The 25804-nt window shown below is 41.7% G+C and overlaps 3 protein-coding genes across 3 annotated transcripts in view; 2 read left to right on the top strand and 1 right to left on the bottom strand.

The window, feature by feature from the left end:
• FGF2 (fibroblast growth factor 2) overlaps window positions 1–13401 on the top strand; it is a 19670-nt gene extending 6269 nt beyond the window's left edge. The window contains exons 2-3 of the mRNA XM_053975264.1: window positions 9409–9512; window positions 13069–13401. Coding sequence (XP_053831239.1) covers window positions 9409–9512; window positions 13069–13254 — 290 coding nt within the window. The 3' untranslated portion in view covers window positions 13255–13401. The remainder of the gene's footprint in view (window positions 1–9408; window positions 9513–13068) is intronic.
• Window positions 13383–25797, bottom strand: NUDT6 (nudix hydrolase 6). The gene is made up of 5 exons (XM_053975266.1): window positions 25638–25797; window positions 24510–24713; window positions 19599–19654; window positions 17111–17165; window positions 13383–14123 (listed from the first exon to the last, which is right to left on the bottom strand). Exons 1-5 carry the CDS (start codon window positions 25795–25797, stop codon window positions 13735–13737), a joined length of 864 nt encoding a protein of 287 aa, XP_053831241.1. The 3' UTR covers window positions 13383–13734.
• Window positions 25776–25804, top strand: part of SPATA5 (spermatogenesis associated 5) — a 161959-nt gene continuing 161930 nt past the window's right edge. Inside the window, 1 exon segment of the mRNA XM_053975256.1 lies at window positions 25776–25804. Within this exon segment, the coding sequence (XP_053831231.1) occupies window positions 25796–25804 (9 nt within the window). The 5' untranslated portion in view covers window positions 25776–25795.

Raw genomic sequence — 25804 nt, 5'->3', positions numbered from 1 at the left:
GGTTTATAGCATGATTTGTGAAGCCTTAAAGTTGGTAATGAGATACTGTCTCAATCTTGATGGAGAATTAATAGCCTTTGATTTTGTTAGAACCAGTTTAAGACTATGTGTTTCAAAATAAAGCAGCTCTCTCACCCTTCATCATTTTCAGTAGTGTTTGATAACAATATGTGGGTCAACTGTTTTGCCTGTCTGCCTCTTCTGTTGCCTCCAGACTTGTCAATAAAAATACTCAAAGGGCGACTCTCTGGAGTGCTGGTGGCATTTTAGGGTTATTATCTTACGTCGTTTTTTGTTTGTTCAGGGTAGGGCCAGATTTTGACTGGAGCTCAGTAGGATCGGCTGAGAATACAAATGAGATGATGTCTGTGCAGTTGGGTGGAGGTCATCCTGCAGGAGCTGTCGTGGTGCACTGCTGCTGGAGTGACCCTTAGTGAGCCTGTCACTCATCTTTGACTTTCAGAGCTTGAAACCACATTGACCGAGTGATTCACAGGAGAAGGAGGCTGAGGGTACTGGGAAAGAGCAAAGTAGGGCCCAGGCTCCATGGCCATATGCAGTGCCAATGTGGTAAGATTCTGCTCATGTGCTGCAGAGCTCGGGAGTTTGTCTGTTACCTTCTGTTAAAGGATGTCTTTAACATACTCAAGTGTGCAGTTACCACAGCATCTGGATCTGCGCTTGGGGGAGGTTTTGCTGCACCTCTGGCGACTAGCATAATTTTTTTGGTATCTTTTCTTGTCATTTCTAGGTACTGGGGAAAAAAGTCTTGAAGTCTTTATTCTTCACCACATATCCATCACTGAGATGCCAAGAAAAGTGCCAGAGCTGGTGCGAGGGAGGTGGTTAGAAATACTGGTAGTGTGGAATGGAGTGTCCTTCTCCAGTGGCAGCTGATTGTTACTGCCTGTCCTGTGATGCCATGTTCTGAACCATCTTGTCTGTTAAAATGCAGGACAGGATGCAACATCTTCCCAGATGGATGTCTTGAAAAGCATGAACAGAGTCTATGCAGTAGTCACCTGTGTTACATTTCAAGGTGGAGTGGCTGTGTGCAGTTACTCCGTGGGACCTGCTGGTACCTGTGGGAACAGAGGTGGATACCAAACCAGAAGCACGTGTTAGTGTGGAGAAGCAGCTGCCAATGGCCATGTAGGGGCTGTCACCTCTGTGGAAAAGTCACTTGGGGAATCCTGCTGTACAGACCTATTGGGCTGAGCAGTTCTGGGAAACAGTATGTGGATTCAGTTCCTTGGGTTTCTCCACCTGTAATGGAGCAGTTGGCATGAACAGCTGAACGTGCTCCTGGGCATTCGCTGGAGTATGTAAATAGGAAGGATTCATTTTGTGGTTTTAGAGATGTTTATAGACTCACTGTGTATTTTGCTGACAGTAATGTTGTTCATTCAGGAGAATAGAGGAAAAAAATGTACAGTGCTTATGCCCTTAGAAATGCAGGAATTCCTCAAAGCTGAAGAGGTGCACAGAACTGGCTCATGTTGCCAGGTCTTATTTATTTCAGTCCCAACCTTCTGCTTGCTTTACAGCTTCAAGCAGTAGCCTCCTCCAGAGCACTCACCTGTGCTAGAGCAAGTACCAGTAGTAGTAAGGTGTTTTCCAGTGATCAGGCTCTAGTCCCATGGGTCAGTATTGCCAGTGTGATATTTTATAAGGAGAAAATGCTACTAGGAGTGGGGTGTCTGGTTGCTGCTTTGATGTGGTGTAAGGTGAGGCAGTTTAATGGCCAGTGCTTGTAGCTGGTGTACTGCAGGAGCACCCTCTTGCAGGAGATGTCTGGGGCAGTGTGGACACTGAAGCCATCACATAGATCTAAACCAGGATATGGACAGTAGCAATGGTCAGGCTGAAGCAGCAGGGAGTCAAGTAGGTTCTTCCAAGCTGCAGATTCCAAGGTCCCTCTTTTGTTTTCAGGAAAGTGCTCACATCCCTTCTTAGTATGGTTCAAATGTACTTGGAATAAAATTGAGGAGTATTACCCAAATATGCACTGTGTATTTCATTTTCAGTTAAGGAATTTTATTTCTTACAAAGAAAACTCTTTACTCAAGCAGGACTGCATTCAAAAGCAAATTAGAGCCTTTTTGTGAAGACTGGGATTCATTAGTGTGCTGGGTCAGCAGTGATTGACAGCTCTTGTCCTTCACTGCAGCTCGTGCTGTTCCCCTGTGCATGCTTTATTTAAAAGTCAGCACAGGGTGGTTACACAGCTTGATGGAAGGGCATGAAATAGAACGGTGAAGTAAGACCTCGAGCTTATTGTGGCATTTGCACTGTCCTTGCAATAAAGGAGGTAGACTGGCACCAGTGCTATACTGTGTGTGCACGTGTATGGCTTTATTTTTTTTTTTTTTTACTTTTTGCAAAAGTATTTATTAAATTCTCAATGATCAGTTTCATTGGTACTGGAGATGAGGGAAGTACAAACCCAGCATAGTCACTGTCTCAACCTTTTGGCCAGGTTAAGAGCAATCAGCTGTAAAAGGCAGCTCAATTCACAGGATTGTATGGGGCTGTTCCTTCTTCCTCCCTGTCTGCTGTGCCCTCTCTCTGGATCCTGGGTGCCTGACAGAGTTCCTTTTTCACCACTGTGTTCCAGACTCTCTGAAATCCCATTTACTTATTCTTCTTGGCATTCCTAAAATCCAGCTTTTCCTTTCCAACTGTGACACTGAGGCTTATTGAACCTATGGGGCAGCAATGTCTCACCACTGCTTTGGCAGCCTTTTTCTTTCATCTAATGTGTTACTGCTCTGACATCAGTCATAGCCCTGAAATACTGTGTAGTACTGAGTAGCTGTGTGAGTTGTACCTGGAGAAGGTATACTACAACATACCTTCTAAAAATTAACATTTTACCTTCTCTGTCTTTTGAAATGCTGTTCCCGTGTTTTCCTTGGGTTGGCCCTGGTTTTATGTGTTTGTTTTGCTGCAAATGAAAAACAGGTCCTAGTTACAAGGAGGTGAGTGAACACACAGTAAACATAAAGCAGAATTTCTGCAAGTTCTGTACGTGTCTTCTGACACGGCTGTGTTGGCTGAACAATTGCACCAGCTTTGCTCTGAAGTTCAACACCCAAAAGTGGTTATTCTGCGATTTACTTCAGTCAATACTAAACAAAGTGAAAGCAGATGAAAACAACGCAGGGGATACCTTACCCTTGCTAAGAAAAGCCCTCTGGGAACAGTCCTAAAAAAACCTACATGTGAACAGGTATGCATTATTCTTTTGATAAGGAAACCCTGGAACATTTTTCTAAATCAAGAATATGGGGTGAAAATAATGGTAATTTGGAGACTAAGCTTTATTACCCATACCCAGCAAGGAATGAAGTTCTTCTCTGGTAAAGTTAGGAATTTTTTCTGTTTGCCTTTGCCCTCTTGACTTCCAAAGATGCAGCAGTTCATCTGCAACGCCAAGGAGTCAGCAAACAGTGTGGCAGAATGCATTTAGAAAGGTTTTACATGACGGTGACTTGGAGTTTCTGGCGTACGAAATCCTTTCGTAATGCGAAGCAATCGCTGTTTACTTTTTTCTGCAGCACAAAATGCCCAAGTCGTGCTTTGTAAGCAGAATTCACAAACTTTGGATTTGCTTTTGCATGACATTTTTACTTATAAAGGGCTCGACTAGGTTTGATCAACCAGCTTATGCAAGCTGTGAGAAGTGGAGAAGTGTGGCTGTACGTATTTTACACATGGACAAACAGGCAAGGAGCAGTGTCACACTGGTGCCAGAAGTGTTGGATGTCACACTATTCTGAAATTATTGTTCTGTATTATGATTTTACTGTCTTTTATATGAAATTTAGAGGGAGCACCAGAGAATGCTGTGTGTTTGGTAATCAGTGTTTCATGGGGAGGATTCCCAGTGTCATTGGTGCATTTTAGAACTGGGTACTTAAAGGAATTGAGGTCAAGATAAAAATCAGAATAGGTGGAGAACCTGAATAGGGAAATAATTTCCATTGTATTCAGTATCTGTACTACTTAAAAAGGTGAAAACTTTTAAAATCTGAGAATGTCCATGTTAATGTGGTTGATTACAATAGTGGGTGGATGCTTAAACAGTTACACAAATTACTCTTCTGCTTTACTCTTGGTTTACTCTTAAGTGTAATCGGAACTTCCTGAAGTGTTTGTGTTTAATGAGTGTGTATTTTTGTTGTAGATGTTTACATTTTGGACACCTTGGGTCTGTCTGTGAGTGGTTTTATGCCTCTGGCTGGCAGAAAGGAAAAAGATACACTTAGAATGTTGTCATGCAAAAGCAAAGAAATGTGCCTTTGTATGGGAGCGTGACTCACTGTTTCTCGTCCTGACACTCCATTGGCTTGATTGTTTTTACTGCAATTCTGATGGTTTGGTTTATTAGCAGCCCACCTCTCCTGCTAAGGTTTCCTAGTTGTTTCTCCTCTCTCCTTTTGCTGCCTCATATGTGTTCCAGGTTTTAGGCAGTGTGTGCATCAGTGACTCTGGCAGTGACTCACTTTTACCACGAGTGTATGAAAGTGAGCAAGGAGTTGTTCTCTTGTTCACAGTCTGAAGACTTTGGGATGCCTCGTATGTCAACGCTTATCAAATAGCAGAAGATGTTAAATTGCTAATTGTGCCTTTGAGAAAGAGATATCAGAAACTGTCAGAGACTGATGTGGGACAGAGGGACACAAAGATATTTGTAATTTTTAGAGAAAGTTACAGTAGGCATCACCAGGCTGAGGTTTGGATGTGATCCAGCAGGCAGGAAAAGCCAGAAGGGAGGTGTCAATATATGCGTGTTTGTAAATGCACGTGTAGCTTTGAACCAGCCCCTGGGTTTGGGAGGGTTTGTCTTATTAGTTGTGAAGCAAGCACATCTGATTCCTTGTGTTTTGCTTGGACACCTGGCTGGGAATAGATGTTGCCCCTGAGTGTGAAGGAATGGCCAACTTCAGCCACAGAGGACAGCGGAGTGGGAATTCGGCTGTAGGGTGTTGCATTTAGCAAAACTTTGTTGAGTCTTACTTTTCCCCTCTTTTTTTTTGTGAACTTCCTTGCATTTCTGATGCTTATTCCCTCTGGGGCTGACCCACCTCTGCAGTGAGACTGCAAAATAGCTGCTTTGTGCTTTCCTGTGGGCATGGAGCTACGGGAGGATGGGCAATGGGAGCTGGCGCAACAGCTTCGCTGCACTGTCACTCGGGGGCCTCGTGGAAGGGTATTCCTTACAGGGCCTCTGCAAATATGTTGGAGATGGGCCCTGAGCCTTTGGCTGGGGCTGAGCTTTTCCACAGCAGACTCTAGTAACACTAATCATTGATCCAGAGACGTGCAGCCTGGATTTTTGGGGTACAGAAACTCTCCCTTCTCATAAACTGAGTGAGAGGTGTTTTGCTTTTTGTTCCAATAAAGCAGCTGTACGTTAGTGAAAATGGGTGTTGAAATAACATCCAATTTGTCCTCTCTTCCCAGGCTGTGAGCTGCTCCCTTAGCTGCAGTGTGGCAGGCAGGATTCTCACTGTGAAGTGATGGAATCTCTTCAGCAGGAGGCTGGACTAGAGAGAGTCCTTCTGACCTGACTTTTGTGTGATCCTGACACTGGGGCTGGTACTTGTAGCTCTAGTCTGCACTGAAGTTTGTCTGTAGTGTGTTAGCTAGAAGGGTTACAGTGAAAATACAGCTGAGGCTGTAATCAAACCTTTATTTGCTGTGTATATGCATCCAAAGCCGGAAGCTCATGGTTTTTACAGGGTTTCTCTGATATAGTGGTTAGAGTTCCCATTTCCTTGTGAAGGAGTAGGAAAAGGGGGTTTTATTAATCCCTTTGGCTAATACATCCTCAAATTCCACCTTCTTCAGATGTGTGAGTTTGCCTCATGCTCCAGTACAGCACCCTCCTGTACTGCCCTTACCTTGCCCTGTCTTCACTGCTTTTTGCTCTTTTTGTTTGCCTTTTATTTTATTCCTATTATGTTTCTGTCCCTTTCTCTCCTCCCTGTAACCTTTATTTTCCCTTTTCCTTACTGATCCTGTGGCATTCTCCTGCCCCAGAACATCTTAGCCAGTGCAGCTGCTGTGAGTGAAATACCAGCAGGTGGCTTTGGTCACAGGGATTGCCCCAGGCGAAGGGCTTGCCAACAGATTCCCACTAGCAGTCAAAAGGTAGTACCAGCTCAGCAGTGAGCAACTTCCAGAATGTGCAGCTCTGTTTTTCTGAAATAATAGGTTTGTAGATTTTGCCCAGGTCTTTGAAATGAACCAATTTTGAAGGAGATTTTTGGCCGAACTGTTTAGGATGCAAAGCAATGAAACCTTTTGAGGCCGTTTAAGTTGTGCAGTTCCTGGGTCTGGGCCACTCTAAAGCTTTGGTTTATTAGAACTGTAAAAGGACCTAAGAGTTTGCATTGTGTGTGTGATTTTCCAGTTCTAGTGCTCAGGACAATTGAAGTACTTCTGGGAAATGTTCATGTTTTCCCTGTTCTCTGCATTTGCTAACACCTTTCCTGTTTAGCTACTTGTTCTTAAAATTATTTTCTTCACTAGACTGTGCAAAACTGCCTTGGAAATAATTTTTTTTGAGGTCTCTAAGAAAATGAGGAAGATGCATTTTTTTACAGAAATCTGAAACTTTGCCAACCATAATGCTATTAAATACCACTTTTCAACTTCCATATTCTTAGAAAAGTCTCTCCAAGCTGTGAAATAAATGCCCATTTGTAACTTTCTGAAATACACTGTTTAGTTTAATCTGCAGCTTGTACATCTGTCCCGGCCACATACCCTGTGAAAGAACATCTCAGTGCCGGTTGGAGTGTGGTCCTGCTTCCTTTAGTGCCACAGATTGTACTGGTTTCTGTGGAAATATGGGTTGGACTGTATAGCTTGTGGTATTTTTCAGCCAGAACATCAGTGAATACGAATCTCGAACAGAACATCTGTGTGTATTGTTGGGCAAAAACATTCCCTCTCTATCCATTTTTATATGACTGGAAGGCACTGTAGGTTCACTTGAACTATATCACTCAGAGTTTCTCCGCTGGTGTGAAAGTGCAAATGTACATCCTGCAATTCATTCCTTCTTACTCAGCAGAATGATTTTATTAAGCTTATTATGATAGAAAACAAAGTCTTTAATAGGAGCTGTAAATTTCCTGGGTCCTTTGAGTTGGTTTTACTGTTTAATTTAAAAACTTAATGATGACTTAGCCCCAGTCCTGGGGATGTTTGCTCAGCGGGTGAGCTGTGTTCTCACAACACCAGCAGGCGTTCAGCAGAGCCTTGTGCTTGGTGTTCCTTATGGATTGCAGAGCATGAATGGGAATAGGGAAATAACTCACTGCCAGGCTAGAGGGGCCAGAATATCTGGGAAAATGAGCCTCTTTAGCCCTTGGTTAATGAGCTCTTTCAAAACAATCTGCTACTTTTTTCAGGCTACAAATGTCTTAATTATTTGACTTTCACGGATGGGGTCTTGAGGTTCAGTTGTGCTGAAAACAAGTATTGGGACTAGATGTGAAATGATGAACGGAGTCTGCACTGTTGCTGTTGGTGACCAAAGGTTGCAAAAGATGCAGATCATCGGTGTCAAGTGATACATTTCTCTTACAACCAATTTAGCTGCAGTGAGCTAAACCTAAAATTGTCACTTCTGCTGACGATCATGTGGTCAAAATGGGTTTGATCAGTAAGGCTGTGTTGTATCTTGGCATCTCCAGTTCAGTGTAACCCTGTGGCAAATACTCACTTGCATTAATAAAGCTGTAAAATAACACAGAAACCTGAAAAACTCACAGTACTGTTCTGGCTGTGTTTGTTCACATGTTTTTGGAATTGGAGAGGAAAACCCAGTGAAGCTGATTTTCCTTTTGGAGCTTTCAGTATTGCAGCTCTTTTCAAACTCTGCAGGAATACCTTGGATTTTTTTTTCTTTTCACAAGCTATACAAATTTTTACAGGACTTACAAACCTTTACCAGCAGTTTATTTTTACAGAATTTGAACTTCTGGCCCAGTGTGATGCTGTAGGATTTTGTGTGCGCTTTTGTCCAGAGAAAGTCACGAAGCATAGTAAGTCAGTACTGTAGTAATTAATATTAATTTTCAGCTGTTCCACAGCTGTCTCTTGTTAAGTGTGTGGTGAAAGCTGTGTGCTTGGCACATCTCAAAAGTCCATTTCCCACAATCCCTGCCCAGAGCACGTTTCCACGTTCTTGCTTTCCCAGAGGCTAAGGAGTTACACCAAAGTGTTTGGAGCTGTTCACAAGTCTGATTTTGGCCTCATGACTTGGGAGCGCTGAATTTTGGATACTTTATTCTGAGATGAAATTGCGCCTGACTTTTAACTTTTACCCTGAAAAAGGGTTTGCAGCAATTATCCCAACAGTTTTATGTTCCCTGTATGCCTGGTGTTGGGAGTTTTGGTTAGTTTCTTCAGTGCTGTCTTTTTTTCTCCTTCTACAAAAAGCCAAATAAGCAACAGCCTTTCTCTGAATCTCAAGAGATGCTCCTTCTCCAAAATTTACAGTCCCTTCAGGCATTTATTCTGATGGCTGAAAAGCTCAAGCTATTTAAAACTGCATCTCCAAATGGAGTAAAGTACCTGCTGAACCAAAGCAGGTGAGTGAAGGAAGCTCTCGTCTGCGATGTTGTATACAACAGGCAAAGGCAGGCAAAAGGGGAAGCTTTCATCTGTTCATCCAAACTACTGGGTTTGATTTATGGCTAGAGAAATCAGTTAAGGCTTTGTGTTAATAGTTCACAGGTAGTAGCTAAAAGCTATGTGATAGGACCTTACAGGTTTTCATTTCTTTAAAATCTTTAATTTCTTTTAATTGATACAAAACATGTTCCTGCTTTGTATACCACTGTTTCTTGTGCCTTTGCTGCCTTCACCTAGTGCTACAGTTCTGTTTGTTCCACCCACTTGTTGGATGGATGAGGTAAACTAACGGATATTTTCTATTGGGAACTGCCAGAACCCTTAGGGAGTGATATGGACCTGAATAGTCTCAGGCTGCTCACAGTCTGCCTATACAGAGCTGTGTGTGTTCAGTGTCCGATGCTGTTCTGCAAACATTGGGAGATAGCTGTGGAAAAATTGCCATGAAAAATTTCCATTTTCTGGGAGCAGTTAACTGTCCCCTAAGTGGCCTTTCAAGGAATTTCATGGGTTTTAAGCTGCTTTTATGCGAAATGAAGATGAAATAACTCAATCTCGCTGTTGCCAATTTGAGAGTAGCTACTTTCTTTGTAAAAATGGGATCAGAAAGCCAAAGGTTGAAAATTTATTATTTTCATTGCAAGCTGAAGGTTTCTGTAAGGTTTCTGTGGTGGAGGGTTTGAAGCAGAGACTGTCAAGTGCTGCAATCCCATGATGGCTGTGAAAGCTTTTTTTTTTTATTTTTGTTTGCAGTCAAACTGCAGCTTCAAGCAGAGGAACGAGGAGTGGTGTCCATCAAAGGTGTCAGTGCCAATCGCTTCCTGGCCATGAAGGAGGATGGCAGATTGCTGGCCTTGGTAAGCAGCACTTGCTTGATGTCTTTGTGTTGCTGTGTCCTGCCCTTGCTCTGTGTGGGGTAGCCTTTCTTCCTGAGGACTTCCTCAGCTGCTCGGTGTGGGCTTTATCAGGAGAAATGAGTTCTACACAGGTTCTGTCAGTTACTTTGAAACAGGAATTAGGAGGAGTTGAGTATTTCTGCCCTACCTAGGACCTGCAAAATTTAACAGGAATACAGAATGGCTTGTCTGAGAGGGAAAAAAAATCACATGATCAGGAAATTATAAAACCAAATGAAGACTGAAGTGTCTGCCTTTTTACCCTCAGGAGTAATTTTTTTCTCTTTCACTTACTTGCACATAAAGTGATTTTAAAAGGCCTCTTTGAAGGGGAAAGTAAAGCCAATTTCTTTTAAAAATTACTGTCATGGTACTAATCTGTGTAAATTATTTTCTCATTTTTCTCTTTGTAGAGAATCAAGGTTTTTTTGGGCATTTCTACTTCCTAACTAGAAAACTGGCAAAAAAAAAATTTGAAAATGTGATGATAAAATTTTAGAAGTTATATAAATGTGGGTAAATTAAGCTGCTCTCTAGTGAGACTAGTTTTATTTTAAACTCTTGTGTGTTTTATTGGTATCAGCTGAATTTTTAACTATGTTTTAAAGCCAGTGTGTGCAGCAGTTTCTGCGTTAATGTCTCTCAGAGCCAGATGATAAATCTTGCTTTAAGAGCTGCAGTTACATTCATTTTGCATATGAGACCTAGACACTGTAAGTCCCTCATTCACATTTATATTCTTCAGTGCCTCATGAAGCACCACTGCAGAGCGTTCATCCTGCCAGAATTTTGGTTTGCAATAGCCCCTGGTGCTTTGTGTATTCACACTGCCCCATTCAGCCTCTGTGCAAGTCTGCTCCGTGGCTGGGGCTAACAATGTGCATTCCTAACCCTAGCTGAACTGCAGCTAATTAAAGACCCATGCCAGGGGCTGCAGAAATAATTTCTGAATCCCCTTCTCTGCCTCCATGAAATGAGACTGAAGGTAGTTTTACAGGAACAGGACTTCCCAGGGCGCTTCTCAGTTCTGGCTCCAGGGAGTTTTGTGTGGGCTTGGGAATGCAGTTAAAGAACCTGCTTCAAGTTACTCAGATGTTGTGTGACAGCTCAGTTGAAGAAAATGTGAGGAGTTGTCCACTGTGCTATTCTTGAGTTAAGGATAATTGGGAATTTCCTGTGGTGCTGGTGCAGTGGCATTCGGCTTCCCATTCTAATCGCACTCCATACCCTGAGTGACGGGGAATGATCAAAATAGGGTGTTTAGTACCATTTGTGAAATGATAAACATAAACACAGAGGTGTGTTTATATTTGGGATTTCTGACCTGCTGCTGCAAGGTGGGTTTGGTTGTAGAATATGCTTCCCTTAAAACAGTTTTTGTTTGCTTAGTTCCTGTGAGGAGAAATGCTCATAAAGTATCGTCCAGTCACTCGGAATTACTCTCAGAATATGTAAAGTTGGGTCACTTTGTGCTTCTCACTTCAGCTTGTAAAACTTTTTTTCCTTTGGTGATGTTTCTGAAAACGGGTATTACTTGAATCATGTTTGCTACACACAACATTGTTGTTATTCATAGGTGGAAACTCTATTCTTTTAAGACTTTTTTTCTCCAACAAGCCTAACAAATGCTGCTGCAATTTCATGGCTGTTTTCTGTAGCACTGGCAGTGTTTTTCCATGAGGATTTCCGTGCTGTGACTTCCAACAGTGTGTGGCTGGCTGTGCCTTTACCATTTTCTGCCTCTAAACACATTCAAGAAACTGTTTCTAACTGTCAGCATCTCTTGTTCAGTTAGATAGCAGGGCTGTGTTTCACGAGAGCTTGCAAAGAGTGTACACTGGAAATGTCTGTGGTGAATTGCACATGGTGAAACACTGCTGAAATTTCTTTCAAAACACTGTGGAATTTTAATTTCTAAACACATAATTTAGTCCTCTAATCCATCAGTCACTCAAGTACTACTCTGTCCTTTCTAATGTCTGGGGTTTTTTAATTACTTTTCAGTGTCCAGGATCTATTTGTGTAGTGTCCTTGTTAACATTTTCGGAAATATGTTTGCAAATTCATATTCAGGCCTGTTTTTTATCTTGTTGGATGTTTTTGTAATTACTTGTTGAGACATGCTGCAGGGTTTGTTCTGAGCTGGGCTTTGCAGGATGATTTACTGCATAGCCCGTGGACCACTGCTCACCCTGGTAACCTGCGTGGGGGTTCAATGGGTCATGTTCTTGTCTGGAAATCTGGATGATGCAGCTTTTAATTGAGCATTTTCATGTTCTTTACTAACAGACTCGGTCATGGGGGAGAAGAAATGGAGGGAAACGGCTGGTTGTGAATGCTGATAGTCAAAACCTCCCCTTGGAAAATGCTCTTTTAACTGAAAATATTTGTGCAGAAATGCATCTGTTCTGGCAGATTTTTGAGGAAAGAGTGGAAATATTTCCATCTGATACGGCTTATTTTGACTTTCCAGATAAATTATAAGAATGAAATACTTTCACTTTATGGAATGAAATGTGATTATTTAATTTAATGAAGAAATTTCCCAAACTTCCTGTGAAAGGAAGACTTTTGACTGACTTGTATTTTATGATAAATAATTTGTTATTTAAGGATATGACCTGTTCACTCTGTCATGCTTACGTGGCTTCACTGTGATCAGCCAGGTTTTGCCAGACTTCAAATACTTGACTCAAAGGGAAATTCTTGTCTTTTGATGTTATGGATTCAAAATGTGCTCAAAGAATGTGAGAATAACCTGCATTTAATTTGAGCAGAGTTCAGGTGTTTCATGAGGTGCTGAGAAAGCTTCTACTGCCAGATCTGCACTCTGGATGCAGCCTGGACTGAAGTGCATTTGAAAGGAAAAACCACAGATATCCAGAGTTTTTCCAGGTGCTGAGATTGACAGTGCAGTGGCCGGCATCCCACTCTTGCTAGACAGCAGTCCAGCTCCTAAAATGTCACCTCTGGGGGATGTTAAAGAATATGTAGTTCATGAAGCCTGAGCTGTGATTTGTCACCTTAATGATGGGATTTATGTAAAAATGTTTACATTGACAACAGAAGGAAACAGTAGGAAAGCACTGGTATCACACGTGCTTTGGGGAGAAATAGGGACTTTTCTTTGTTCATCCTTTTTTTTATGTGGCTCTGTCTGAATTTCCAGCTTGGGCAATTGTACTGAATTGTCTATATTCTGCTTAAAGTTTTTGTTCTTAAAGGCTTCTTTTACAAATTTTCTGATCAGAACAAAGGATTACACAGTAATTAAAAGGAAATTAAAAGCTGATTAATCTGTGTTAGAGACAATAAATGAACCACAGGTAAAAACCTCTTCTTCTGTAGGTGTTTTTAACAGTATTTTCACTGTAAGTATCTTTCTTCAGTCATGCAACAGTTAATCTCTATTTCTTAAAACCAAAGGTACTGCTCACATTCTTGCTAAGTTAGTCCCTGAATGTGAAGAATTGATCTGTGGTGCTACACCAGTAATCCTTTCTCTTCTCCCTTTTAGAAATATGCAACAGAAGAATGTTTCTTTTTTGAACGTTTGGAATCCAATAACTATAACACTTACCGGTCACGGAAATACTCAGATTGGTACGTGGCACTGAAAAGAACTGGACAGTATAAACCTGGACCAAAAACTGGACCTGGACAGAAAGCTATCCTTTTCCTTCCCATGTCTGCTAAAAGCTGACTTCCATGGCAGATTCTGAGCACCAATGCCACACAGCACTAAAGATGTCGCCTTTCCTGCTCCTCTCCAAAGTAGCCAAATATAAGCAATTATTTGCTGATACTAAAACTACTTTTGCAGATACCAGATTAAACCATGAATGTTTAATACTGTCTTTATATTGCTCTTTAAACCTATTGTGCCAGTGTGTGTGGAGGTAAAATGACTTGCAGAATATATTTTCAGGATCAGTAACACTTCTGTTTTCTTCTAGGTACCTATGTATTTTATTTACCTTATGCTTGCTTTATGGAGTAGAGAAGAAGAAACCTGATGCACACTCATAGCAATAATTACCTTTAAAAATAATTTATATCTTAGCTTATTAGAGAATAATTATATTCTAATAATTACCTAATAAGAAGGCCACAGATAACTATAATATGCAACGCTGCAGTAATTCTAAGTTATTGCTATAAGGAAATGTGAAATGTATTGCTATCATGTCATGTTTCTGTAGGACTCGGGCAGCTCCCTGTGGTAGAGCTTGTAGAACAGGCCTGTGTAGACAGCTGGGAACTCCCTCATGGTTATGTCAATCCTATCAAACCCTTCCTGGTACCCGAACAGTAAGAGCTTGGCCACGTTGCTGGTGATGGGCGTGGTGTTTTCCGTCCTGGCCAGCTCCTCCAGGTCCATCCACTCGCACCGGAGGCACTCGTGCTGGCAGAAGCTGATGTGGAAGGAGGAGGGCTCCATGCGGCAGATGATGTACATGTCCGACTTCCCGAAGGCTCCAGGGTGTTTGTGTTGCTGCCTGATGCTTAGGATGGACTTGAACTCTGACTTGATGCCAGTCTCTTCAAAAACTTCTCGAACTGCTGTGTCTCCTGGGTGGAAAGAGCAATCCTTGCAATACATCTGAAACTCCTTAAACCTTTTGGAAATGTGGAAAGCCTCTTACTCAGCATGTTCTCTATTCTGCTTCATAAGGTTTTCAGAATGTAGGTCTTTTTTTCCAACACAAGGATAAGCTAATTTTTTGATTCCCAAACAACAGTAATTGCTGTGTGCCTTTCCTCTGTATATCCTACAGAATTACTTTGGTAATGCTGTGCAGGGTGTGGTTTGTAATGGACACTGATGGCTGCTGGTTCCACTGATCTGTTAATCCAAGACAGCACTGCACTGTCTTCGTAGTCCTTTGGATACCCACACCTTTCCTTGCCCCTGCCCAGTCTCAGGTTCAGACCGTGTGCAACTGCGCCTGTACTGATGTCAGATCTCTTGATCAGATCAGTTTCACTGCACTTCACCCCAAGGGGTAACAAAATAGATAAAACTTTTTTCAGAAAGTGAAAGTTGATGCTAGGTCCTTTTCAAGATGTACCGTAAGAGTCAGGTGACATTTCAAATATGCCACAGGACCAGTGCAGCACAGAGCCTGTTCTTGCAGGAAACGTGCTGTAAACATGCTGCATTTGTGCTGCATGTGTGCATTCTGTGTGCCTCAGCCAGAGTAAGGTCAATGCTAACATTCCTCACCACAAATGCAGCAGGAACTTTAAGGGTCTACAAGGTCTGTGTGCTGCAATTACAGCCAGAGAACCACTCATCCATCCAGAAATCCTCCAGAGATATTTTTCTCTTCAATAACAAATTGAAGAGCCCCTGAGAAGTTTTTTAATATTCCACTGATTTCCCCAAAGTCTGCAGTTTCATTGTAGTCAAGTCAAATCCTACTTGCCTGGGGTAAGTACTGGTAAGTTAAATACTGGCTTTTCCCATATTAATGTAACCTCCTTGTTGTCTCTGTTTTGAGTGGTCAATGTACAGAACTGTTGTACAATGTTACCTGCTCCTGTTAGTTCATTTCCAGTAAGGAACGCGTGCTGGCTTGCTTCCAAAAGCAAATGCATTTTAAAAGACTCGCAGAGATTCACCATCCTATGGAAGCTTGCATCTTGCCAAGTCAGAGGGGAACAAAACAGATATTTCAGGGGTAGTTTAAGATATTGGAAATAGTAACCCCCTGTGGCAGGTGGTTTTGTTAGTGGGCATGGAGCTGTGTTACACAGAAATGAACTGAGATCATGAGGAATACTGAGGCAGGCTGTAGTTAAGAAACTGGCAGTAATGACAGATTTCATGTAAGCTTTGAGCTTTGCTTTTAGATGAAGTGCCATTTTCTGTTTCCCTTTTATTTAAATGTGAGTGTGTATATATATATATATAAATATCTAATGACAATTAAACTAGAAGAAACACTAAGGCTGGAGTTTCAGATACAAAAGAGTTTCAGATACTCAGATACAAAAATGTGTGCACTTTGCTTAATCTGCATTATGAAACTATTGGTGTCACTTGCATGGGTCAGTTTGCACTCATTTAAGTAGGCAGCCATGCATGTTGTCACTTCATGTAAGCAAAGGATTTTGAGCAATGTAATTGCAATTTTTAATTGTAATTTACAATTTAGTCCCTTGATTGACTTGTGTTTTTAAGGTTTTATGTAAGAATGAAAAAGGAAAATTAGGCTCTATTATATTTTATGCTTGACTAATTTATATCTTCTTCTAATATAAGATGTGATGCAGAGAATTGTAACTTTTAATATCCTGTAGTTTAGAAGTGGCAGGAGGGAAGCTGTAAGACACTTTTCTCCTGGGTGGTTTTCAGTCCAGGCTCCAGCCATAATTTGCCTGTTAAGTGAGGGATGGCTGCTGTTGTACTCAGTAGCAGTATCACTCTGGGGAATCCCACTGGAATGCCAGTGCTGGTCATTTGTTGTTCCCTTGAGTACAAAAATCCTGCTGCTGCTGGCACTAGAAGTGAGAAAGAGCCTAGCTAGACAACAGCCATGGCATTTGTGATTCTTTTGAAAACATGGATCCATTTCACTATGTTACATTGCATTGTCCAGCAAATATTTTGGATTTCCATCACCAGGTTTGACAGAAAGACTTAAAACATGACTCATTAATTAAGAAAAATAAACTCAGCCATATCCTGACAACCAACAACTTTCTCCATGTATTGAAACAATAACTGGAATACAACCCTACCACACATTGTTTTAGGGAGACTGCTAAAACAGTAGGTATTTCTAAGGTATGGAACAGTCAGGAAACCTGGGCTCAACACCGAGCTTAAGAAGTAACCAGCCTATGGATCATGTTTTTAAGGGTTGAGATACAAGGAGGAAAAAACCTAGATTTTGTCTCTCTTCATAAACAGCCTTGTTCATTCACCTGTGAAGATAAACTGCAGCAGTGTTCATCAGCTGTGCTGTGTTGGAGAGAAATGAGAAGTTTCCTCAAACCAGCATTGTTTCGTACCACAGAAGTGCTTCATGTCTCTGTTGGGAGTAGGTGCCCACAAGACTGAGGCCCTGCACTTCGCCCTGGCCCTGTGCCAAGGAGCTCTTGGTCCAAACTAATTAAGTGAAAGGGGTGGAAGGAAGCAAGTGCATTTATTGGAATGGAAATTTTTGCTCAGTCCATCCTGAGGTCACTGCCCTGGATTCCAGTGTGAACTGAGAGCTCCCTGTTTCAGTTTTATTTGGGCTATATATGGATTACCTTAATCCCCTGCACTTCTGGCTCATACTGCAGAATATCTGACCAGCCTACAAAAACTTAGCTGGCCTCAAGCACTCACTTAAAGTGTGGGAAAGAGTAAATGTTACAAACACAAAACTTTGTCCTGAAAATGCTGCCCTGTTACCATTAGGGTCCCAGAATTGTATCACTCAATCTATTCACCATTAACTCAAGGAAACAATCCATCACAGGAGCAATGTGGCTCATGCTATATTTCAGTGGTGTTCATGTCTTTATAGTTCTGTTGATGGCTGACCTGTTCTCATAGAACTTACCAATGTCTTCTCCTGGATTAGACAGACCTCCTGGAAATTTCCATGCGTTTATAGTCTGCATTGGAGGAAAAATCCATTAATAAAGTATTTGGTCTGTGTTGCACTCTTTGATATGAAGGAGACAATTAACACATAACTTTTTTTTTTTTTTTTTTTTTTTTTTTTTTTTTTTTTTGTGGAAGTTGCAGTACTGTTATTTTACAAATATCAGTAAGTAGGAACTTGTTTGTTCCTGCTGACAGGATGATTAGAGACAGCTACAGTCTGTAAGAACTATTGGAACAAAACACCTAATGATTGAAAATACAAACTGTCTAACAGTCATTAGACAATGTTGCTGCTAGATAGAGTAGTTGAATATTTTAAAAAAGCTGCTATAGACTATATAATCTCATATTTAGTCACTAATGTATTCCACTTCCATTGTTTTGACTTTTTAAAAATGTATATATATTTAATCTTACAAATAGGTATTATGATTGTACTGTTCTATACTGCACTGGCTTTAAGATGTCTCTGTGTGTCTGTAATGATCATTTAGTGTAACTTGTCATTTTCATGGAATATAAGAAATGAGGGCTTGTGTGTGATTTATGTATAGAAACATTTATTGACTTGCAATAAAGTTCAATATTAAAACGTGAAGTGCAGGCTTGGTTTTGTCACTCACAGTGCTAAAGGAGTCCCAGTCCCTGTACCTCTGGCAAGAGCACAAAGATTTGTAGGCTTTACCTTTACTTCTGTGTACTTTCTATTTCTTTCCTTATTAAAACTTTATGTAGGAAGAAGTTACCCTTCTCCCAGAAATAAAAGTAGTAAAAAGGCACACTGGCCTAAAAAAATTTTTTTCGTCTATACAGCATAGCGGGGAAGCTGTGTGCTTTCCAGTGATTTGAAACCCTAATGACTACATTGGAAAATTACTCTTTTTCCTGGGCATTCTTAAAGGGCTTGGATAGGAATTTAAAGTAATAGATTAAAAATAGTGCAGATGGAAAAGACATATATTTGTCTATTGGCTTTCAGATTTACTTTTAGTTCCTGGAAATCTTTGTGTGCTGTGGAATTGTCCTGTCACAATTAAACCCAAACAGCTCTTAAAATTCCAACAGCTGTTAAATTTTTTTTTTACTCTGATATCTGTTCAAGATATTTACTAAAAGGTAAGCATGCACATTTATATTTTTGTGTATAAAAGGGTAAATAAATGTCATGTTTCTAATGTTTACAGTGTGCTGTTCTGTCCCTGGAGACTCTCTGGAGCTGGAACCACTTTTGGAGTCTACAGCATGAGAGGTAGTTTTATGCTTTATGAATGAAAGCCTGAAGGTCCTCCTAAAGACAAGTTCTCAACATTTTAATTTATTGTAAGTAAAAATATAAAATACAAACATGAAAAATAAACATCTTCAGTTACATGAAACAAGTTCAGAGGAAGAGAAATACCTTGTCTTTTGTGTTAGAAACTCAACATGTGGTATGATTGAACCTGCCTATGAAAGCACTCTTTCACTGAAGTTCATTAACTGTGTTGTAGGTCCTAATGTACTGATGTTTTAGGTCTTGAGGAGAAAAGTCTTTGTAGCTATTTCAGGAAAGACAGGAGAATGCAGTCAATGAGATTCCAGCATTTTTAACTGTATAAAATGAAAACTCTGCATCCAAATGTATTTCAGTCCACCTAGCTAAGATTTGATTGTTTCATATTAAAATGGCATTCATCTCACTCTCTTAGACAGTTAATTAATGCATTTTTAACATGAAACACTTTAACTTGCAAATGAAACAATGGAGGCTAAATGTCTCTTGAATGGAGTGGCACAGGCAGCTACCAGTGAGCCTGAGAGCTTTCTGCAGCAGCTGAGTTAAAACCTGGGTTAGTCTGATAGAGGCTGGCAGACATTTCAGTGATGGATGCTTGGTGACCTCAAGCCACGAGCCACCCTCACCACAGTACTGCTCTAGTCTTGCATCCTCTGTAGTGAGGGCAGGCACTTCCGTGTGTGAGGAATTAAAGATCTGCTGGACCAAGGTGGTCTCCAGGTTATGGCCAACCATGCTACTGCTTGTTTAAAGCCATAGATATGCCTGGAATTTTGGAAACCAAACCAAATCAGAATCCTTCTCTCAAAATCTGTTTTGAGCCATGGGGATTTTCCAGAGGTCTGCATGGATCCAAACACAAGATCAGGGATTCCTGGGTAAGCTACAGGAGAAAACGCAAAACTCAAACTAGGAAGGATACTTAGTTCCGCTGAATCAATCTACAGTTATAATTTATAACAAAGCTGTTGATTTTTAGAGTGGTTTTTTTCTCATGGAATTCAGCAATCTGTGGCTAGATGTGTTTAAGAGAGTTGTAAAAGGAAGTAACTTTTAACTATCACAATTTAAGACTGAAATAAAAATAAAATATATTTTGTTTTATATTACAGAATAGGTTTATCTAAATGAACTTCTCTATTTTATAATCCTGTAACAAACGTACCTTATTTCTGTCTTGTACAACCAACACCTTTCCAGTGCTTTCATCTAGAACAGCACCTGGTATAGAAAGAATATTGAAAAAGAAGTGTTGGACAACATCGTGCAATTCTAACAACCAAAGTTTAACATGTTTTGATAAAGTGTAATGATCCCCTAATGTACAGTTAGCAAGGTTTGTATGGATGAATCACAAAGTGGTTTGTCAGTGGTAAATGGATGCACAATAAAATATCAGAAAAAGGGTAAGTATATTGTCTAAAAATTCAAAGTTGGCAGTACCAAGATAAATAACTGCAGCTTTTAAGTTCCAGATTAGACAAGAAATGAAAAGGAAAACTTGCTTGTGTTAATATTGGCACTAAAGAATGCAAGATCAAGAGGTTACCAAAACAATCTGGCAAAGCTGCTTGCTTCAGCAGAGATGGGCCTGTAATCTTCCTCAAATAACAGAGAATTTTCCAGTGACTCTGGCTGAGAAGCCACCCTTAAGGGGGATGAATTTTTCTTCAGTGAAATTCATGACAAAGCCCCCACCTGCTGTAGTGAAGATTTGAGTGTTTTTGGGTTAGTAGCACACCAGGTTCAGTACTCTGGGCTGACTCTACAGATAATATTCAGCTGTGTGACTATCTCTGAACTTGCACTACCCAGCTAACAACTCATGACAGGAACTGTAACAATCTGAGTCAACTTCTTAATCAAAAAGTGTTGCTTCCAAGTGGAAAAGTGACACTTTCACTTGATGAAAAAACCTGTCTGAGAAGTGCAGCTTTTCCTTATGTCTTCATGCTCAGCCCATGACTCTCCCATAGATTACATGTTTTCCTACTTTCTGGAACCTAAGTGCTTTCATGTTTAATTATGTCCTGCTCACTGCTCATACTTTAAAAATGTCCTTCCCTTACAACAGGTCTTTTTCTCAGATTTTAAAGAGCACTGTGGTGAGCAGGATGAGTGTTGTGGTGCAACTTACCAGGATCTTTTCCACATCAATCATGCACGGCTTTCAAATTAGAGGTTGATGGTAACAAAATGCTCACGTCATTTTGCAGCAGGAGGAAGAGGATACAGGCATATCTGTGATGACATGTGATTTAAAATGCTATGGGGAAGTATATCCACAGGAAAGAATTATTAAGGAGTGAGTGTCCAGCTAAAAACATCCTGTTTTTTAATAATACATGGTAGAGTTAAGTGTAGGAGGATATTTCAAAGATGAAGTACCAGTCTTCCTTCAAGATATGTCAAAGGATGTGCTTTAAGAGGGTAGTCACATATCTGCCTCCCCATGGCTTGTGACTTTATGATTTCATTCCTCTGGTAAATACTTAGCAGTGTCCAAGTTCAACTACTGTAATGATTAAAAGAGGCAACAAATGGAAAGCGGGAGGAACTTTGTGTTTAGGGGATTTGTATTCTAGAAAAGCCATTCAGCCAAAGGGTTTGCTGAGACCAGGGAGGGCTGGTGAAGGCAGGAAAGTGCTGTTTGAATCAAACAGAAAGTGTGTTTGCTCTCCTCTGTTCCCCTGAAATTGAAGCCTGTGAATGTAATTTTTGGCAGTGAAATTCCCAGTGAGATGATCAGAATCTCTGCTGATAGTGATATTTATCTGCTGATATTTAGGGGATACCTAAATCCAGAGCAAGAAGGAAGAAAACACACTAACAGGATTTGCTGCCTGGTCTCATGTTCCCTTGCTGGGCCACACCCGGTTGGCATCAGTGAGATTAGTTTGCCCTGAATTGTGGTTTTTAAAACTCTCCGTCCTGCTACAAATGTGGTACCTGGAGCTTTAAATCATCCAATGCCAGGATAATTTTCTGGAATGGTTTATTCTTGAAACCAAACCAAGTAATCATTATTACAATAGTACTTGGTTTTGAATGTTCTCTTCTGGGGAACAGGCAAGAAATGCATTTAAAAAATAAAAAGAATCCCTTAGATAACTCCAGATAATGAGTAATGGAGGAGAAAAATATCATTATCCTACCTGTTTTATTTACAGCTGATGTAAAAATGCATGTAAAGATGTTCAGTGTTGAGAAGCACTTGTCAACCATAGAATGAGTGCAGACACCACTGCTTGCATGGTAAGCATCAGCAGACAGGAGCAGGTATTTGTAAAACCATTTGGGAACTACTTTTAAGTCACTTTTCATAAGTACCATATCAAACCTCTCCACCTCCATCTTCCTCTGCAGTTTCACAGTAATGCAGCTGCTTATTTTAGATTTCCTTAAGTACCAGGACTGGCCAAGGCTGATGATCCTATGTGTGTGTAGGCTCTCCTTCCTGGAGTCCTTCAACTCCAAGGACTTTGTTTTAACAAGTGAATTAAGGTGGTAGCAATGCAAATAACAGCTGTGTTGTAAGGCTTGTAGACCATGTGAGAAGGAAGAAAATGCCTTTCACTTTTCTTTCTCTCCTTTTACTTTACTTCCTCAGCTTGTCCTCTCATTCCGTTGTTGCATGCTTAAAGGTCATATTTACCAACATGTCACTTTCTAGATTATGTCGCATATTTACAAACATGTAACTTTCTGGATGGCAGGCCACATCCTCCTCGGAGGTGGAGCATTTTGGAAATGCTTTTTAAAAACACGTTATTCACTTCATACACCAGAGACTCCTCTGTATCTTTACACATGTGGAAAATCCTTCTGCCTACAAACGGATGTAGTAACTTAGCTGGAAGACACATCACACATTCCACTATTTCTGAACAATAATGGCCAAGCCCAATGAGTAACATTTGCTACTCTGTGCTTGGCCACTCTCATCCAGTCTGGTAAAACATGACCTGACCCCGCTTATTCACACCTTTGTCATCACTTGGCTGCATGGTCCTGAGGCACAAGCCCTGGCTGTGCTGCATTTGCTGCGTGGGAAAGTCCAGATAGGAGGAAAACCAGCTGCTGGTCTACTTGGCAATGAGACTCGCTACCTGTTCCCCGTTCCTGTGCTGGCTTCCTGCTGGCCAGCCAACCCCTCTCCATATCTCTGCTTTCCATCTCAGGATGCTCACAAGACTAACTCTTGCATTTCACTGACTGGCCACAGCTTTGAGATGGAGACTCTCACCAGAAAATTGCTTTTATTTACTGCAGACACGTTCTAAAATACTTTTTCGTTATGGAATAAAGAAAGCCTTGTGTTTGACCCCCTCCCCAATATCCATATTTAGATACTTTAATATTTCAAGAAAATGAATTAAAAATAGAATGGATCCTTTCCACTACCCAGGGTCTCTCTCCTAAAGTAGAAAGACAGTGGAATAAACCTACCAGGTGGTATCCATGCTGCTTAGCAGGGTATGTTCCAGATCCACTGACAGTGAGTAGAACAAAGGACAAAAAAACCCACATAGCAGTCATTATTTCACACTTGTTTACTTGCCTAGAATGCTTTCCTGAAGTATTTACGTCCTTTAAAGGAAATGCCAATAATGACTGAAAGCGTGTATGTTTGAAAAATGGTAGCAAAGAACACATACATTATATGTTGTGCAATTTTAAAATCCATACAAGAAATTATGAAATCTGTATACCTGCATTTACCAAAGTTTTCTTTAACGTTCTTTCCTACTTGCAGAGTGCAAAGTGTTTTGAAGTACAGCAGCAAATTATGCTCTGAAAATGTATTTTTCAATATTTGCAAGTCTTTCAGAGTTATGGTTTTTCTTATAGCTCTTTCTGGTGCCCACCAGGGTCACAACTCATCTTTTATATGATTTCCTTTCAAGCAGCACTTTCAGCTGTGCAAGTTCTACTTCAGAAAACCTCTCTTTCACTTGGGTTTCCCCACAAGGAGTAACCTGGTGCTTTTGCGAGAAGAATACACTGTCTCGCTCCAGTTTAATGGCACATATTTTAATGGTGAGGTTTCCGTACCTCAGGAAAACATGCTCCAACATGTCCATTGACAAACTCCAAGGCCGTCTTCAGCATCCACTCTGCCCTCTGCTGGCCTGGGAACCGAAGATTCCCACTACTGATGGCAGCAGCAGTTCTGTAATTCAAGGGTTTTTTCCTCCCCAAGCTTCCTTTCACCTGACCTGCTGCTACACAGAACAAACCATCTTTTGTGAGTTCTTCCAAAGTAGATTTTTCAAATTGCTGTTTATGGTTTTAACACCACTTGGTGGAGAAATAACACCCCACAGAGTCCCTGCAAGCCAAAGACAAACAGGTCTGCAACTGGAGAGATTTCTCTCCCCCGTCTCGTAATATCTGTGTGTTAATGTAACCCTTAACCAATACATGGGGGGTCCAAACCAATCTCCAATTAGATAACTGAGTGATGGGATAGGTAATAGCTTATCTATGGAACTCTGCTGAGTGAGAGAACAAAACCACTGGAATTTGGTGAAGCTGACTTCAAGATGATGGTATTTTTGGCTCATCATCAGTCCCTTGTGCTGTGCTATATGAAAAAAATAAAAAAGAAAAAAGGGGAAACCATCTTGTCTAGCTCCTTGGAAATTTTCTAAGTTATGGAAAAACTTTCTAGCTGTGGTTGTGGGAGGTCTAGATGGATAAGAGTATTGTGTGTGTTTGTGTTTTTTTTGTAAAATATATGTTTAAAATAAAGGTTTCTAGGCACAGCTTAGATCAGCTTTCAGACTACTGCAATTCAGGCTAATAGTTGCTTTAGCTTCTGAACAATCCCTGTTGGGTCGTTTTCCCCACTTACAGACATTAGCTTGAACATAGTGTAGACAGATATACATATTAAGCACACAGAGCAGAGAAGTGCTTTTTTTCTCTACATTGGTGGTTGCTTTTTCATTCCAAAATGCAGTAGCCAACTGGTTTCTATGTGCTGGTTGTACACAGGAACAATTCCTGATGAACAGGCTCCTAAAGGGCTCCTTCAAGACTTTCTGTGGGTGCAACCACTCCTGTAACTCACCTGCAACCCCCAGCTGGTGTGTGGCGAACCCTGGCAGCCTGCTGGGCCCCTCTCCCAGCCACAGTGCCAGGGTGGACGAGCCCTGCTCAGCATGGTGGAAAGTAAAACCTTGGGAAGCAGCCACTGCCACAAGGCTGCTCTGGAGGATGGGGACACGGAGCCAGACAGCAACACGGCCTTCATTCTGCCACTGAGATACAGACTCTGCAAGAGAGGGAAGGGAGGAGGGTCAGGGACCCCTTTTGCCCTTGATCTGTGTTGCTTTAAACTTTACATGCCATAGCAGTTGGTAATGTGCAAAAATCTGTATTCTCACATCATTTACCACAGGGTAAAACCATTGTTGGTGTGAAAAACTCACCAGCAATCTCAGAGGCTGCCAGGTTGACATTTTATGTGGTACAGCTGGGTGTTCACGTGCAAAATTATGTCTTTTACATTTAGGATCTGCCATGAGAAACAGGGGAACTGCTCTTCTGGAGTGCTGTGTCCAGTTCTGGGCTCCTCAGTACAAGGAAGATAAGGAACTACTGGAGTGGGTCCAGTGGAGGCCACAAAAAGGATGAGGGGTCTGGACCATCTCTCTGTGATGAGAGACTGTGGGAGCTGGACCTGTTCAGTCTGGAGAACATGAGTCTCAGATGGGACCACATAAATCCATCCAAATACCTCAAAGGTGGGTGCCAAGAGAATGATACCAGACTCTTTTCAGTGGTGCCCAGTGACGGGACAAGGAGCAGTGGCCATAAACTGAAACACCTGAAGTTCCATTTCAACACGAAGAAGAACAACTTCACACTGGGACTGGCAGAGCACTGTAACAGGCTGCCCAGTGGGGGCGCGCAGTCTCCTTCTCTGGAGACATTCCAAACCCACCTGCTGTGGTTTGTCACACCTGCTCGGGCGATCGGACTGGATGATCTACAGGGGTCCCTTCCAATCCTAATTATTTTACAGTTCTGTGAACGACCTCTGCTCCCTCCTGCCAGCGCCCTTCACCTCCCGGCCGCGGCTCAGGGCCTGTGAGGGGAAGGCGCCGGCTGAGGGTGCCCCCTGGCGGGCCCCCGCCGCCCCTCACACACCGCCCCCCGCCCACCCCGGGACTCGGGAACCCCGCCCGGCACTTGCCCCGCAGCCACCGCCCAAACGCGGCCCGCTCCAGCCGCAGGGAGCCGCGCAGCTCGCCCAGGTCCACGCTCACACCCCCGAACTTGTCCGTCCTCGCCCGCAGCCCCGCTAGGGCCGCCCTGCCCCACGCCCTCCGCAGCCCCCGCCATGGGCCCGCCATGGCGCTG

Source organism: Vidua macroura, chromosome 4 (genome assembly GCF_024509145.1).
Source record: "Vidua macroura isolate BioBank_ID:100142 chromosome 4, ASM2450914v1, whole genome shotgun sequence".
Lineage (NCBI taxonomy): Eukaryota > Metazoa > Chordata > Aves > Passeriformes > Viduidae > Vidua > Vidua macroura.
This window is presented reverse-complemented; position numbering and strand designations above follow the sequence as displayed.